The sequence below is a fragment of the Calliphora vicina genome, chromosome 5 (assembly GCF_958450345.1).
Source record: "Calliphora vicina chromosome 5, idCalVici1.1, whole genome shotgun sequence".
NCBI lineage: Eukaryota > Metazoa > Arthropoda > Insecta > Diptera > Calliphoridae > Calliphora > Calliphora vicina.
In genome coordinates this window covers 62,738,062-62,757,095 of record NC_088784.1, presented here as the reverse complement: position 1 = coordinate 62,757,095, position 19,034 = coordinate 62,738,062, and the positions used below count along the sequence as shown (strand labels likewise).

At 28.3% G+C, this 19,034-nt stretch overlaps 1 protein-coding gene across 11 annotated transcripts in view; it reads left to right on the top strand.

Moving 5' to 3' along the window:
- Positions 1-19,034, top strand: part of LOC135960936 (uncharacterized) — an 87,289-nt gene that overhangs the window by 38,266 nt on the left and 29,989 nt on the right. Inside the window, exon 1 of one of the 11 annotated variants that reach the window (XM_065512355.1) lies at positions 164-281. The exons of 5 other annotated variants lie outside the window; for them this stretch is intronic. In XM_065512355.1, coding sequence (XP_065368427.1) covers positions 179-281 — 103 coding nt within the window. In that variant the 5' untranslated portion in view covers positions 164-178. Of the gene's footprint in view, positions 1-163; positions 282-482; positions 610-1,548; positions 1,667-14,411; positions 14,569-15,073; positions 15,164-15,792; positions 15,925-19,034 lie in introns of those variants that run through there. 5 more of the 11 variants (XM_065512356.1, XM_065512354.1, XM_065512349.1 and 2 more) reach the window with 5 other exon arrangements.

Here is a 19,034-nt window from a genome sequence, read left to right as displayed (position 1 = left end):
CAATTAGTGAGTACAAAACAAGATATTGTTATCACTAACATATTGTTATCGAATAAATTAAAGAATATTCGCACAATCGCACTGTGTTGTCAATAAGGCGGGCGTGTAACTTAAATATTTATTTTATATAGAAGAATTGTTGAAAGGTTAATACTGGTTTATTATTATTTTGCGGAAAATGCTGCCAGCTGGACTTGTTATAGCATTAGTTTTAATTATTTTAGCAATTCTGCTTTTCTATCTTCTAAATCGATGTAAAGTAAAAAACAGAAGTTATACAGGTATTTGCAATTATTTTAATACAAATTCTTTATAATTTTGTTTAATAAAAAATGTCCCCTTCAATCATTTTGTTATCACAGATATTAATGTCATAATATGAAAAACAAGTACATTGCTAATCGTATAGTGTTGTCGATAAGACGACGATTTTATTTTAGTGTAGCCAAATTATTAAAAGGGTAATGTCAGTTTTCACAAAGAATTCAACAAATTTTATTAAATATTAAAGACAAAATATGCCACTTGCCATTATTGTAACATTATTAATAATATTTATTGCCCTGGTGATATTTTGTCTCATTTTTGTGTGTAATCAAGAAGATCCAGGTAATGATCATTATATAATGAAAAGAAAATTTGAAAAAATTATATCAAATATAGGACTTTTAAACAATTAATAAACACTAAATGAGGATTTTAACTGTGACACCGATTTGAAATTCGCGTAAAAAAACCTTTAAAAAAATTTGTGATTAAAAACTTAAATTCCTTCAAATCGGTCCCTAACCCATAATATACCTTAGGCATCGAACATCCACAAAGTGCAAAATAAGAACCATCCTAATCTACATAGGGTAGATCAAAGCAAGGAGTGGATATTCCCAACTCAAATTAAAATTTACCTTGTTTAATGTTTGGTATTCTGGATAAAATGGTCCTTATTTTTATTAAAATTTTAACTCCTTAATTCAGAATTTATCGAGATAAAATTGAACAAAAGTATATTTCTCTTTGAGTATTTTAAAAACGTATTGCTATTCATTACTATATTTTTTATTCTTTTAATAATAATTCCTATCAAATTATTGAATCAATTCGTCTAATAATAATTGTACCCTGTCACCATACAGTGGGGTCGTTTATAACAAATTGGTAAAAAAATCTGAATCTTCTAAAGTAGTAGTCCGGTTGCAAAATGATATTAAATAAATCGTAGATGAGGCCATAGGCATTAAGAAAAGGAAATTGGAACCACCCTGTGGTTAGGAAAACTTATTACAGCTTGTAAATAGGTGCTCACAAATTCCGTTTCTTAAAGCCTATGTCCTCCTCTTCAATTCGTTCATACATCATTTTGCTATAGAGCCAGTAGTTTACAAGTTTCAGATTTATTACACATTTTTTCTGATCGTCGCCACTGTGCAACGTTTTGTTATCAGAGACATATTGTCATCGAATAAATATCAAAAATGTCTAATCACATAAGGTTTGATTTCAGTGTAGAAAAGTTATTGAAAGGTTAATAATTGTGTTTTTAAAATCGTTCTATAAAATCAACAAATGCTTCTTCCATTGGTGTTAATATTTGCTGCTACTACTGTTTTACTATTACTATTTTACGTTTGTAAAAATACTCGTAGCTTCAGCATTCTTTGGATTCATTGTGAGCTATAGTTATTTTATACAGTTTTATGAATCAAACTTTTTAAGGAATTTATTTATAACAAATGTTATTACAGTAAAACCTTGATCCTAATCCGGATTATCAAATAATTGCTTGGTAAATTAGTCAATGTTGTTTGTCGAGAATTGTTAAAACTTATTTCCAAAGTTTGTATGAAATCCAGTTTAAAAAGTTATAAAGATGCAAGCAATCTGGATTATAGAGTACAGAATGTAATGAAAACTTATGTCCGGATTATCAAGGTTTTGCTGTATTTTCATTGACGATTAAACAATGAACAATTGCTTATCTTCAGGTTTATTTTATCAATACATAACGCGACCAATTGAGTTTATCTTTATAAAAAGGGGACTTTTTAACACAACTGAAAACCCCCACTAACATAGTTTAAAACATAGGCAATAACTAGGTAGGTAACTGAGAGCCAAAAACCTAAGTCTGTTGTCAAAAACCTAATTCATGTATTTTGTTATTGTATCACCCGTATGTGTGAAAAGAGAGTAATTTTTCAATATATATTACTCTCTCCTTCCGTTCTATGTGTTTATTCTATGGTTTAAAATATGTATGTATGTACATTAGGGTGGTCCCAAAATATTTTGGAATGTTCTCAACTAAACTGAAAGTTTATTTCATTCTAAGATACCGCTTCTAAACATTTTTGTCCTAGCTTCAATGAGTTTTAATATAATTTAAATTTTTCTAAATTTTGAAGTACTATTTAAAAAAAAATGTTTTATTAAGGGATGTATAGATTAATCTAATATCCTGATTAATAAATTATTAGATAAATCAAACAATTTAATAAAATAAATAATTTTGAATCCTCAGAGCAAAGAATAATTCATAAATAACACGGTGCTACGATGGAAAAAAACTTGGAAAACGACCTAGCGTGGGTTATAGGTCTTGTTGAGTACATTACAAATTGTGCCGAAAAATTTCAGAAACACCTTCAAATTCAGAAGTTATTCTAAAAAAACCGTTTTCAGTGATGTTCGTCAACTTATCGACCTATAACTCAGTCAGTTTTTGTCCGATTTTTAATTGTGTAACATGTTTGTAAAGAAAACTGATTACGCTTTATAATTACATGCATTTATTGATACATACAAATGTTAAAAGTTATGGGTATTGTTTTTGTTAAGAATATCTGAAAACAAAACAAAATGTATCAACTTTTTTAATTTTAGTCGCTTTTCATTGATGATTTTGATATGAAAGCTTATAAAAATGTGTATCAATGTATAAAGAAAATTTAGTTCTTAACGAGACATGGTTTTATTTTTTCAAATCGGATGAAAACTGTAAAAGTTATTCAACTTTTCATTAATACGTTTTTTAGTATTTTCTCCCCCAGCGCATATGAATGAAAACAAGTAAGAGTGCTATATTCGGCTGTGCCGAATCTTATATACCCTTCACCAAATTATACTTAAAAATTTTAAATATTTTTCGGTAAAAAAAATTAATTTTTTTCAGTTGTCTTTTCATTTTTTGGAAAATTTTTTTTTCGATTGTTATTTTAAATTTTAAAAATTTTTTTTTTGTTTTTTAAATTTTTTTTTTGTGGAAAAAAATTCGGGTTAAACATTTTTTTTCCGATTTTGACCCATTGTAGGTCCAACTAACTATGGTCTTATATACGTCGTTGCAAATGTCATTGAAATATCTATCATTAGATATCCATATTGTCTATATTAATGTCTTAGAAATCCAGATATAGGTCAAAAATCGAGGTTGTCTTGGTTTTTTCCTCATATCTCAGCCATTTGTGCACCGATTTTCCTGTTTTTATATAGCATGTCTGACAGAATTATTGAAGATTTGGATCCCGAAGATATCTGGGGTCTTCAGAAAATTGATTTCAACAGACAGACAGACGGACATGGCTTAATCGACTCCGCTATCTATAAGGATCCAGAATATATATACTTTATAGGGTCGGAAATAAAAAATGTAGAAATTACAAACGGAATGACAAACTTATATATGTATACCCTTCTCACGAAGGTGTAGGGTATAAAAAGAAAACAAAAAACTATACAAAAAATTTAATAATTAATAACTTTTGCAAATATAAACCAATTTTAATAAGTAATAAAACGCTGTTCAAAAAAAATTGGTTTTCATAGAAAAAATTTAAAATAACTATTGTTGAATTTGAAAAAATTACGAAAAAAAAATTTAAACTTTTTATGAAAACTTAAACAATTTCTTGAAATATACACTTTATGCCTACATAAAAGGAAAGCTTAAATCTTTGTCTATCCATAGTGTCTAAAATGTGTGAGTTAGAGGTACTAAAGTACTACCAACAACCCTAAAACAGTTTTTTTCAAAATAACTCAAAATTTTGAGGGTGTTTTAAAATCTTTGAAAACGGTTTTAGTATGTCCTACCTAGGCCTATAACCCCCATTAGGTTACTTTTCAAGTTCTGATAAAAAGTGTAATTTTGTAGCAGAGTGTAATTATTTGAAATTTGGCCGAACAAAAGTCAAGCAAAAACAATAAACATTTTAATCACAAAGAAAGCATTACAATTAAATAATTGTTTTTTCCGTGAAATGTTGCAATTAACTTAGTTAATCATAAAAGTTTGTTGTATAACCCAATGAAATTATAATTTTTCATATACCAAATAGAATTCTTACAAAATTATACTTATTTTTACATACATATTGTGATTGGCTTATCGGAGAAAAAATTGGTTTCGAAAAATTCAAATTAAATTGAAGTTGATGGAATTTCTAAAGACTGAAAAACCCGTTTCGATGAATTTATATGAGGTTTATAACGTATTCACTTAAACTAATTAGTAAGATTTATTTTTTATTTATTGATAAATTCACTGAAATTTCTTATTGGGGGATAAGCTAGTACCTATCCATATTTCACTGGTTTATTAGGACAGGAAACCTTTTCCAATAAAAAGCTAAAGATATTATACAAATAAAACTATAGAGTGAATAGATTTAATTTAAATTATTTCCTTTTAGAGAACATTCACGAAAAAAGGTCATTTCCAAATTCCTTAGTTTCAGTTTTCGTACTATACTTAAAAAAAATGTTTGCTAGAAAGGGAATGTTCACGAATTAAGAAATAAAATTTGTGTGCCTAAAACTATATTTCTATCGCTTTTCGTCCAAGCAATTTAAAAATTTGCGGATTTCAGTGAACTTTTTGATCACATTACTAAAGTAAATCACACAAAAACATATGGGCATTTCTTACGATTAGCCAACCAGGATCTAAAAATAAAATATTGATAATCATCGTGTTTTATTGAAGATATTTACGATCGGTCCATATAAGGCCCACTTCGAAAATTACTCACGAATATAAATTCTTGAATTTTTAAAAGAAAAATTATACTTAGTGTAGGGTATTATATGGTTGGGCTTGACCGACCAAACTTTCTTACTTGTTTGTTAAGGAAATTTGAAGATATTTATGGGAAAATGCATGGTGATACTAATAAAAAACATATGGAAAAATCGTACGTTCGCGACCAGTCCGTTCGATACTGGTACTTAGCCATTTAAACAAACAGCAATAGAGATATTTTATTGTGTAAATACCGGATAGAGACCTACATTAATAACACTTTTAAAATAAATTAATCGCTTTTAAATATTCCGTTCCATTTCGCAGATTTTTTACATTTCACTACTGTCAGCTAAAGTTCCCACATGTTTATAACTATCATTATGAAAACTTAAAGTCGATGGAATCCATCTTTTGCACTAAACATAGAGCTACCAAAATGCTATCGAATCGCAAAAAAAATACTAGGAAAAGTTTTTCTTTTTCTATATTCTATATTCTTTGGACATCAAAAGCGTACGAACGTACGTTCGTGACCCCAGGAAATGCCCACATTACAAAATGAAAGAGCAATAACACATAATAATAATATAAATGTCTCTATACGTTAAATTCACCTACACATTTGTGTAGGCGGGGACGGAAAGGGCTGTATAAAGTGCCAAAAAAAGAAATTTCTATTAATCGGTTAATCGACACAAATTAATCGGTTTTATTGTTATTTGAAAATCGTCAACTTTAAATTATTCGAACAGTTAACCGACCAAAATTAATCGGTTAAGCGATTAACAGTTAATCGATTGAATACCCTACTAATTACTTAAATAATTCAAAACTCTTGTTGCCAATTAATTTACAAAACTTCAAATATTTTTGGACTTTCTCGAGAATTCAGATACACCATTGAAAACGCATTTCAAACACCTTTCACATGATAATAATATTTTATATGTATATTTTCTATGCAAGAGATACGAAAACAATCTTAAAAACATTAAAATAGGAAATTTGTATCCATTTATCCAGTTCAGTGGGGAAACAAACGGTGCCACCCTTATGCACATAGAAGCGTTACTAAGATAGAAAAACCTAAGTATGCTGTCAAAAATCTAATTCATGCAACAACAAAATACATGTTAATCAATGAATTTTGTTGTTGTTTCAGCCATATGGTTTGAGATATTTTTAATATTTTACTCTTTCCTATAGCCCTAAACTTCAGTCTCAAATGTTGGTCACATTATTTCTAATCGCATAGAATAAATTACATAGATAGGAAGGAGAGAAGAATGTCAGTTAGAAAAAAACGTCAACAAAATTACTCTCTTCTTACACATACTGGTAGGGCTACCAGATAATTTTCACGAAAAATCGGCACAATTTTCTTAATTAATCGGCGTAATCGGCACTTTCACGGGAAAGTGAAAAATAATTCGAAATACATATACTCGTACTTACAAACTCTAATTTGACATGATGATTTTATGCTTTTTTAAAATATTTAAGATAAAATAGTTTGAGTTTTTTGAATTTTTATTTCTATCCAAATTTACACAAGAATTATATAAAAATTATTCAGTACTAAAATAAACGCATAGAATCGCCACAGTTTGCTCCTTAATTGTGAACTTAAAATTAGTTTTTTTATGTTTCAGTTAGAAAACTGTTGAAGTATTTCAGAATACCTAAACATCATCCCTATCGCGAATCAATATTTCACATGAAATATATTCCCTTTTCCCATTTTACGTTCATAATCTTTGTTCACGTTAAAAAATGTCCCATGTTGTGAATTTTTTAGATGAAATTTTTTAAACAATAAACAGCTGTTACGAACAAAATCAATTATTGTGAACGAAAAGTTCAGGGGAATCACGATATCACGATAGCAATTTTTTCCTTTGAGGGAAATGAATATTTCATGGGAACACAAATTTCACACGTTTTTCATGATAGCAGATAACTTTTATCAGCATCTAACAAATTTAAAAGATTTTACTTGAAAATATCTATTCAAAGTATATAAAAAGAGTGATTAATTTAGAGAGTTTTTATTTCGGAATCTTTATTATAACACAAAAGTACAATCTCTTACTTTTCGATCACTCTTTCCAGTATTGCTACTGGTATCTCGCACATTACGAAAATAAGATGACCTCTAAATAAATCACCCTATACGAGTATTTCAATAAAATTTTACTCGATTAATTTTTCAATAGAATATTGAACTGTCACGATAAAAAATAACCAGAGATTGAGAAAATTTATTGTGTTCTCATAAAGCCAAAACCCCGAAATTGTTTATAGAAAAATCGATAATTTGCTTTTTTTAAGGTAAAAAATTGTCAATACACCGATTAATCTGGCAATCCTGCCTACACGTGGTACATTAACAAAATACATGGCATTACCTTCTCATGAATTCGATTTTTGCCAGTTTTTGATTTTTCTAGTTTTAATCTATAATGTTTACGGTTATCGTTCAAACACTTTGAGGGTATGAACTAAATTACGGTAATTTTTAAATCAGTTTATTTGTGACTGTTTCATTAAACCAAATTCTAACACAATGGCTCTGAAGTTTGAGGAAATATTATTAATTATATCTCTCTCAGCTGTAGTGCCATTCTGTCTTTTAGTGGCATGTAAGACATTAATACGTTGTCCTATACGTACTACAGGTAATAATCAAAAGCTTTGTCACCTTTTAGGGTATCTTTACAACAGTAGGCAAGTTTGTAATTGTACCTAAATAAAAGCGTCGAGCGTTTTCTGCCGACCAATGCTAAGGCAAAGTATCTTTCCTAAACAAGAGTGTCAACAATGACAAATACTTAGTTTAAAATTTAACTTTGTATGTACCGAAAATAAACAAAATCTTCAATAACGACCGTTTCTTCATCTTCTGCTGACGATAGTGAAATTGGCTGAAGTACTGTCAAAATTAGATTTTCAAATAGCTCGCGTTGTCGCCGCGTTATTTCGGTATGCTTCATTCATACTTAACCAATAAACAACGCTCTTATTTAGGTATTGCTGTTATTTTGAATATTTAAAGTTCCTGTCGCTCATTGTTAGTCATATAATAAACTGCTTCGACGATAAAGCGAAATGGCCTTATTCATAATCGATTTGTATAAAACTAATTTTGTACGGAAAATTTTCGAGGCGCAATCGTGCCAACAAGAGACAGACAGACGGACGGACGGACATAGCTATATTGCACAGTGGGGCAGAATCAAAACATTTTGGAAATAAATATGGCATTTCTAAACGTCTGGTCCTATCGAGTTTAAGTTATTAAAATGGATCCTACAAATACTCCAGGGGAGGCGCTGTGGGAGCCCAAAGTAGTGTACCTTCGACATGTAAAATTTTTAAACATGTGCCATTTATTGGTTTCCCATCTGATTTCAAAGATTTTTATATTTTTGAAAAGCGCTTGGTTATATATAATTTCCGAGTTATAGACATTTCAAAATTGCAATTTTCAAATTTTGCCATACCTTGGTCCGCTTTTTTAAAATATAGCTTTAATAAATAATAAACTGTTGGAGCGAATGGACTCGATTTTTTTTAGATATACAACTAAATTAGCAATAATAGGCAACAGATTTCAGAGCAATATCAATTATGGTTGCAAAAATAAATGATTTTCAATTTAAAAATTAAAAAAATAGTAGATTTTTGATGATTTTTGGGCGAAAAGGTGACTTGAGTCTTTTTTTATTAAAAAAAAAACTTTCCTCAAGACCATATAACAGTTTCATGTTTTTCTCTAAGGTATCTTTATGGAGAACATTTTGGTACATTTTTCGAACATGTCGCCCCTACGCCCTTCGAAATTTAACCCATTTTATATCAAAATTTCAAGTTTGAGCCACATGTTCTAAAATCTCAAAGCTGGGATCAGAAAAAGGAAAGGAACCTTGGAAACCCTGATGTGTTCCCTATATATCCCCAAAGTATTTTCCTAGCTCCAAAGGAAATGTGGACCCTATAAGTAACATTTAAAAAATATAATTTTTGGGATTTTCGATCCAATTGTGCGGGATGCCCTTTGACCTTTTGATAAGTTTTTTTTTGCATTTTCTTATTTAGAACGACAAATTTAAAAAACATTGAAAGTTTCATTGAGGTTTGTTAAGAAATAAAGATTTTATTGCATTAATTGATATGTAATTGATTTTCTAAAACTAAAAAAAATTGCAATAATTTTGATGGTCGGAGATTTAAAGTGACATATTTTTGAATGTAATTCAGATATTGATTTGAAATTTATTTTGTAAGACCAAGTTTGAGCCACTTATCTAAAAAAAAAATGTTCAGAATAAATGTGGATCAAATTGTTCTTAATATTTGCAATCATATTAAAATGTTGATACAAATTTTAGTTTTAAATCAATAAATATGATTTTCTGATCCAGATCGGACCAGCCGTTTAGAAATGCCAGATTTATTTCCAAAAAATGTTGATTCTGCCCCACTGTGGATTGTCTTAGAATTTTATAATGAGTCAGAATATATATAATTTTTGGTACACGAACAATATTTCGAAATGTTACAAACGGAATACCAAAGTCAATATACCATCACGCATTATGATTAATAACAATTCATTAACGAACAAAAATGTGATATTTTAGTTTAGGAAATACTTATAAGTGAAAATTTCCAATAACTTTGAATCAACGAAACTACATTATTTTCAACAGTAATTAAGAAAATACAAATTGGAAATGCAATTTTTATTTTTATTTTATTACTTACTGATTTTCTAAAATCTTATTTTAAAATGTTATATTCTGAATATTAAATTCAATTGAGGTTTTCCGAATTTGAAATGGAAAACTCCATTTTCAATTGTTACTTTCTGAAAATGTAATATTCCTTTGTTCTTTTCTGAATTTAAAATGAAAAATGTCATTTTCAAATTGTTCTTTTCTGAATATAAAATTAAAATTGAAAATGTTATAGTGTAAACTCTACATTCGTCTTAGCTGGTATTAATAAAACTTTTGGATTTACAAATATTATCACTACATACTTTTATAATTCAAAGAAACTTAGTTAAACTTAATCAGTTTAATTAAAATGCTTAGAATATTGATAAACAAAAAAGATTAAAACTCAAGAGTAAAATGGCAAACAAATAAACATTTTATGAATCTTATTGAATTTGTTAAAAAAAAAAATATACAATTTTGTTTACAAATTCATAGAACAGTTAAGTTCAAGTTTTGTTGTCTTCTTCGTATAAATGGATTCGGTGGCGGCATATTTACTATTATTTGGAATAGTTTTGATACTTCCAATTATTATTATTTGTTGTGTTTGTTGCAACTATTTCCTATCGCTCTGCTCGAATCAACGCAGACAGGAAAGGCATGTGAATCAAAATAGATCAGGAAGAGGTAAATATTAAAAATATGTATATTTATTAAAAATATTCAGTGGATAATTTTGGAAAATTTAAAGTTAAAAGAGTGATAAGAATATACAATTTATAAGAATCTAAAATTATTTTTTTTTAATTTTAGTGTTTTGTTGTTAATAATATTAAGACCCCCATTAAGAAACAAATACTGTTTTGTCGCCCTATTTGTTTAATTTTACGTTTCTGCTAAAATTTTCACAGTCACCTATACCAAATCAAGTTAAATGATGAAACACTGTGTGGAGGCCCGATTTTATAGTAAACGAACAGTTTCGAATGTATGAATTGCTTAAATAAGGCAACGGGTGTAAAAGTAGTTTCACATCGAGTGAACAGATAGTCCTGGGTAGTTCATGAACGAACTAGATCAATAGAACGATTCAACTGTTTGAACTAAATGAACTAGTTCAAATCATTGGCTCATTTAGATTAGTTATTACCAGGGCAAGGATTTCTATGCAAATGCATGTTTGTAGTCAGTAATTCAAAATCAATTTTGACAATTTATCTTTCCGAACCGAAGAATTTGCAACAAAATGGCATCGATTTGTTGTTGCATATTTTGTTATAAATGCATATTTTGCATATTTTTCTTTCCAATGCATATATTTTGCATTTTTTTCCATTTTTTGCATATTTAATTTTCTTTTGGATATATTTTTATAGCTGCAAATAGTCTAAAGGTATTCTATTCAAAACTTATTCATGTAACATGTTTACATCAAGTAGCCGAAGAAATTAAATCTCAATTTGAAGATATAGTTTTGTTAATTTCGAATGGAAAAAAGTGTTTTTAAAGGCACCATCTCGTGTTGCTAAATTTAAAGAAAATTATCCAGTACAATTGCGTACACATTTCGATTCTTTCGAATGCATTTGGAAAAATTTTACAAAAACTGAAAAATTTGCATTTTTTTTCGAATTTTAGCGATAATACAGTTTTTGGGTCATTTTAACCCAAAGGAGATACAGGGTTAATATCCAACAAATTTTTTTAATGTAATTTTCATTAATATAAATAAATCGGCTGTTACCCTAATGTACATATATATTGAAACTGTGACCTGAAACAATTGTTCAGATTTAATCAGATATCGATCATAAATATCGATTAATTCATTTCGAATTTATTCACAATTAAGTGAATTTGCAAATTGTATTCGAAAAACTTCTATGATAAACTGACTAACGACTGCAACCTATGCCACTATTTATAACAGTGCCATCTGCACTATAGATTGCTCTTTAACTGTCAAAGCTCGTATATTCTAGAGCTTTCTAATACATACGCCATCTGTGGTGTACTTTCTACAATGTTCTTTAACTGAATATTCGAATTCGAATATACGGTCGCAGCAAACAGCGTTGCCAACTTACGATCAATGGTCAACTGAAAGCTGAGATATGAGGAAAAAACCAGCACAACCTCGATTTCTGACCTATATCTGGATTACTAAGTCATTAATATAGACAATATGGATATCTAATGATAGATATTTCAAAGACCTTGGCAACGACGTATATAAGACCATAGTAAGTTGGACCAACGATTGGTCAAAATCGGAAAAAATATTTTTTAACCTGAATTTTTTATAAAAAATTTTTAAAAAAAAATTTAAAATAACAATTCGAAAAATTTTTTTTTACAAAAAATTAAATAAAAAACAACTTTGGAAAAAAATAAAATATAATTTGGTGAAGGGTATATAAGATTCGGCACAGCCGGATATAGCTCTCTTACATGTTTATTTTTAAATATTTAAATTTCATGTATCAAGGAAGCACACGTTTCTTTTTTCTAAAAATAGGTAGTTCAAACCTAAAAAGCGATTGAAATAGAAGAGTAGGTAACTCTTCTATTTCAATTAGTTAGTTTTTGAACTATGAACTAAAGTAAGCGGTCATTGCATTTTACTATTAAGTATAGGTGTAATTCTACTCCTCGGTGACCCGGTTCTCAAAAATGTTGAACTTTAAAACGTCTCGCCATTACGTTCAAAGCTGTCCTACATTCCAGGACAAGACAAGAGTCTAGAAGAAGTACGAAGAAATTTCAGGCAGATCGCAGCCTTTTCCATAGCTGAGGTCTAAGCCTGAATAACAGAACACTGGTCACACAACCAGTTCCCAAGGCTGAGATCTCAGTCTGAACACACCACCGATCAAGTATTTGAACCGTAAGTTAAACTCTGAAATGGGTTCCTTTTTTAAAGTATCCCTTAATAAAATCCTCATTCCCCAAAGTCAAATTTAAAGAGATTTATGAGTATTTAATTGATTTTCGAAATTTTGCATACATATTACTTATATGGATAACATTTAGGGCCATTATTACAACTTGCCTTTATAGTTAAAGGTAACTTTAAGCAATAGAAAAAGGTACCCTTAAGTTAACTTTAATTATAACGGCAAGTTGTAATAATGGCCCTAAATGTGTTTTTCGAAATTTGGCCTACTATGAGAGCTATGGCCGATCATTATAAAATTCGGTATGGCGATTTTTTTTATATATTCGATTTTCATCAAAAAATTAACGTGTGCAAAATTTTATGGTATTATCTAGGGTTCCTAATTTCCCGGACTTTTTTCTTTCCCGGGAGGAAATTAAAAAATCGTTTCATTCCCTGGAATTCCCGGGAATTTTTTAACACTAAATTAAACCAAAAACCAGACATTTTTTTCGAATAAATTGACTTATAATTTTACCAGGGTTTTAAAAGAAGTATAAAATAACTGTATTTGGTTGGCCTTTATAAGGGTTTCTGATTTAATAGTGGCATTTGATCGGTATTGTCACAGTCGTAGTTTTAATCAGTATGAAATCAATAAATTCATTGTTTAATTAAAAAAACTTAAGAATTTCGACCATGTTAAATCTACAAAACATGCGTAGTTAGAGACATTTTTCAAATCTGATTGTAGATAAACAAATTTGAACCACTATTATTGTTATTATTTTCTCTAAATATGAATAATGATCATTGAATATACCTAAAAGATGTAATGTTAGGCATCTTAATAATTCGTTTATGAGCATAAACTTTAAATTTGATTCATTCTTAATAACCAAATTTTTCTGCTGTGGCTTGAGTTGAGTTAAAAAATTCGGTTATTTCAATAGTAATACTTCTTTGCTAACTGAATATCTGTTGTTAGAACCGAAAAAATCTATGAATATAATAGAATAATTCAATTAGCAACAAATTTGGCCATCGAAAAGTATCTGAATATAGTAACTTTTAGAAGAAAACTTATGAAGAAATTCCCGAAAATTCCCCACAAATATTTCCCGAAATGAACCTAGTAGTAGGAACCCTAGTATTATCTTTGTTTCACATTTTGGTCCAGAACTCTGGTACCACTTAACCGATTTTGACCATTTTCTATACCCAACATTTCAGATCAATGAAGAATATTTTCGAAATTGTATCACACTATGTCCTTTCCTCGTGGCCTCATATTGCCTTCAACAGATGGAAAGACACCTACATCATTTTAGAATTTTATAAAGACGCAGAATATATATTTGTTGGTTATACGACCAATGTCAATATATCCCCCATATTTTTGATATTGGTTATATATGAGTCCCTATACAGACATATATCTTTGATAATTTTAATCATATGAGTCTTTATTAGACCTACGGTGTCATGTGCTACCCTAAGTATTAGAAATTTGAACCACTGTTTTCATTTCATTTTATAATGACTAAACTAAAGTATATTTTAATCTATTATTATCGTATATATTTATATGAAGTACATACTTCGCCGATAAGCAAATAATTGTGAAATTATTTTCATAAGTAGCCAAAAAGTGTATTGGAAGGAGAGTTTTATTATTTTATACTTTTTACGCTTTCACAAAATGCCAAAGCAAGGAAAAGTTTCCAAGTAGTGCGAGAGTTTATTCTTTGCATTAAGTTGACTTTTATTATATAGTAAAGAAATTTAATAGAAAATATAGAAAATGGGTGATGCGACTTGGTTTGTTGCATTCTTTTTGATTTATGCATTTGTGGTGATTGTATGTGGTTGTTTTCGTATAAATCTAAGAAACCGCCAATTGGCCGAACAATTACAAGCAACCACTGTTGATGAGAGTAATAACGGTATGTTATGATTATTTAAAAGAGAGTAACGCTATTATTACTATTATGTTTACAGTGTAGTACACTGATAAAAGTGTCAAGTTAATAGTTAAATTTTAAGAATATTTTCTTTTTAATTATTTCCCTTATTTGCTAAAACTAAAATCAATTATTTAAAAATTTCTTTATGTTCATATGTTGATTTGAAATAATCTTTCATTCATGTGACATTGTTTACATTTGAAATGACAGTGTCTGTTAATTTTATTGTCTGCTTTGTTTTAATTTAATCTAAAATGATTTTGGTATTTCCACCCAATTTCTTTTTAGCCAAACGTTTCTATTTTGCACATTATCAGCGATTTTTATCAATACCTTTTGAGATAATATGTTTTCTCTTCCTTTCAAAAAGCCTCAAAAGCACCATGAATAAAATACCAATAAAAAATATCAGTTGGTTGGTATAATTTTTGTGTAAAATACCTATTATTTATGTATCAGAACGTTTCGTTTTAGTGTCGTGTAATCATGTTTGTTTTTCTAACATTTTGTGTAATTGCAATTTTTGTTATATGTTTTTTTAAGGCATATAGAAAATCACGACGAGTGGAGCAAGGTAAATCATAATTTTATTAATGGTGTAAAAAGAAAAATAGTGATTAAAAAATGAGTTTAAAATATAAAAAAAAATCAGTTCTGTGGCAAATATTTAAACAAATATTTGAAAAGAACTTTTTAAAATAAACAATATATAATTTTCATAAAAAATTAAAAATTTGCACAAAAAATCTTAAAAATTTTTATAACAACACACAGTGAAATGGATTGCAAAGTGATTAATAATAAATACAGAGTTACAAATTTGAGATATCAATATTTAGAAAGCTGACTTCTTCATTCATCATGCTCCAATTTTGTTTACTTATCAATTCAGTTGTTAAAACCAAATTGATTGTTTTTTTTTCATTTGTGTTATGATTTGCAAGAATATTAAAAATAGTATCTTTTTCTACATAAATAAAACTAATACATAAGTGTTACTACAGCAATTTTAACATTAAAACTGTCATATCTATTGGTTACTTTCCAATCACAGATAATTTTTACTTGTTTTTTTTTATTGTTTGTTTTTGTAATGGCTTAAAACCTCTCAAATATTTATTCATTCATCAGTGTATTTTAATCATTTTCACCTAGAAGTGCTGTTTAGTTAATTACTTACTTATATTGAGTTTGGATTTTGCGATTAAAATTAAAAGTACGAAAATAATATGTTTTTATTAACGGTTTCAATATTTTCTATAATATTTTTTATCGTAATTTTATTGGCATATGCAAAATATAAAGAAGGTCCAGATCGTAATACAACTAATAATTGTGAGTAATTGAATGAGTATAAAGTAGGGTATTCATTTAATCGGGTTTCTGGCTTAATCGGTTAATCGAGCAAATAATTAATCGGGGTTTAGATTTAATCGATTAATAATCGATTAATTTTAAATTATTCGATTAACCGAATAATTTATTTTTTAATTTTAAATTGAAAAGAAAAACATGAATTTTGTGCACTTTTATAAGCATTTTATTAATAAAAAGAACAAAAACATAAAAAACAAACAAAACATAAGAATTCAACAAAACAATTAATAAATACATACACATGTGAGTTTTTTTACGATTCTAGGGAAATCTTCTGAAATAATCTTTTTAAAAAAGAATATAATTTAAACAATTTTTTTTAGTTTTAATAAAACTTGACTTAAAAAAACTCTGTTGGAGAAATCAATAGTAAAGGATGATAAAGAATATTAATGTTTTCAATTCTTTTTTAATTTTTTTTTAATCCTCTATCATACCAGTGGAGTACTTTTTGGATTTCTTTAGATTTTGAATACTTTAACAGTTTCGTTAAGTTCTAATAAAATACTCGTTTCAGTAATGTCTACCATGTCGTCCTCCGACTCATTGGGACAAAGTTCATCATAGAACTTTATAGAAAAAAAGGTCATTTCCAAATTGCTTAGTTTCAGTTTTCGTACTATTTGAGGTATTGTTAGAAGGGAATGTTCACGATTTAAGAAATAAAATTTGTGTGTTTAAAACTATAATTCTATAAAAAGTGCAAAAAAAAAAGAAATTTCGGTTAATCGAAACAAATTAATCGGTTTATTTGTTATTTGAAAATCTTCAATTTTAAATTATTCGAACAGTTAACCGAATACCCTAGTATAAAGCAATAATAATTTTTATATTTGTTTTTTATTTTTAAAAAATATTGTTTTTCTTCAAATATTAGATCATAGAGAACATAGAGCGGAAACTAGAAAAAAAAACCAAACAAAAAAATTACTCAAAATATTCACACATACGAGTGTTGTTTTTGTTTTCACATAGTTTTTTCTGCTAATACATTCTCACCACTTAGGTTTCTGACAACTGAGTTAGGTCTTTGACAGGAGAGTTTCTGCTCTATGTCTATTCTCTATGTATTAGATTATTTGTGATTATAAATTAAATTGATATGAAACTCAATCTCTTTAACTGGAATGTTTTGTTGAAAGTCATTGATTTTGTTGTCATCATAATGCATTGAAATAACAAAACTTTTCTCTTTATACATACTTGGTTGGTACAATCTTGGTTTAATCCAACATACAGAATAGTAATCTGATCTAGAGTGGAAGCATTCATAACTTGGCGCTATAACCAAAACGCATCTGATTGGCTACACAAAAAGGCGAGGTCTTCGTGTGTCAAAGTATTAAGGCGCGGAAAGGCTCTCTATGAGCGACACCGCGGGTCGTATTGCTCCAAAAATTATTAAAAACTGTTTGTCATTCGCTAAACAAGTTAAGGATAATGCTAGATACTCAATTCAGACTCTTTTAAAGGATGATCGAATGAATATACAGTAGAGTGCTCCAAAAAAAAAAATTGCGAATTTTGACCGTCCCCCCCTCTAGAATGGTTCTATGTATTGTAAAAACTCGTTGTGAAAAATATTAGGATGATATGATAACGTTAACTGGTGCCGCAACGACGCTGAAGTTTTGAGGTGCATTTACAAGGGGAAAAATGCAATTTTTTCAGTTTTTGTAAAAATTTTGGCATTACATAATTACTTTTGCAATTTAATTTAAAAGAATCGAAATGTACATGTAATTGTCGTTCTAATAAGATATAAAAGACAAAAATTGGTTAAAAAATGTTAAAGTTATTAAAAAATCGCCAGGCCATTAACGTGTCTCAGGCCACTAGAACAAGAAATGTACGAACAAAATTAACATATTTTGATAAATATTATAATAAAAGTACATTTTTATTTAAAATATATCCGTATTTAATTGTATATGAGTTTTTGTCTTCGTTGGATGCCGTTAACCTATTCACAGGTATGACCAAACAAATTTAATTTTTTTAAAGGCAGTTTCAAAACTCCAATTTCAAATTTTTAAAAATTTTGTTAAACAAATTTCAAAATTTTTTGATCATCTCATTGGGATTTATTGAGAACATAATAGATAATAAAAATATGAAAAAAGTATGAAAATACCTCCTATAGTATTTCCGTACCTGCGATTTAAATTTTGAGATTTTCAAGAAAAACTATTTTTTTGGCCATATTTTGACGAATGAGCCGAATTTCTTTACTGTTATGATTTTTAAGCGAAAGCTATTCAGAATATTATATTCCAGGTAATTTTAAATACAGTCTGAAAGTTTTACTAAAATCGGAAAACGTTAACCCTTAAATCGTGAAGGTCAAAGGTCAATTTTTTCAATATTTGGAATTTCTCATGGAAACATAGCGAAATGTTATTTATTTTTCTGCCGATTTTGATGAAACTTAAGAAAAATATAACACAAAGTCTAGTATTTACAAAAACAGCAGAAAAATTAATATTAACCCTTAATACCACTTGGGGTTAAAATGACCCCAAACTTCTAAAACCATAAAAAATTGTCAATTTCAATAGTGCTGATCAAAAATTGTTTTTTATAGGAAACAAACTTTAAAATATTGTATTGTGTATTAGAAAAATAGTACTACTAAGCCACTTTGAAAAATGTTCACATTTTTGTTCAATTTTGACCACACATTTTTCAAAGGACAAAATATTTTATTTATACCTGATTTTTGCTTTAATAACGTATTTAATATTTTATTGAGGATTTTTTAATAATAAAATTGATTTTAACCTTTAGTGCACTTTTAATTTATTAGATTTAAAAAATAACTCGAATGATTCAGTTTATTTAATTCTGAAAAACATTAAAGTTGGCACCATTCATATTGACTGTGTTTTTCGTGATTTTAAAAGTTGAGGTTAATTTTAACCCCAAGTGCTATTAAGGGTTAATTATATTTTGTCTGCAGTTTTTGTAAATACTAGACTATGTGTTATATTTTTCTTAAGTTTCATCAAAATCGGCCCAAAAATATATAACATTTTGCTATCTTTCCATGAGAAATTCCAAATATTGAA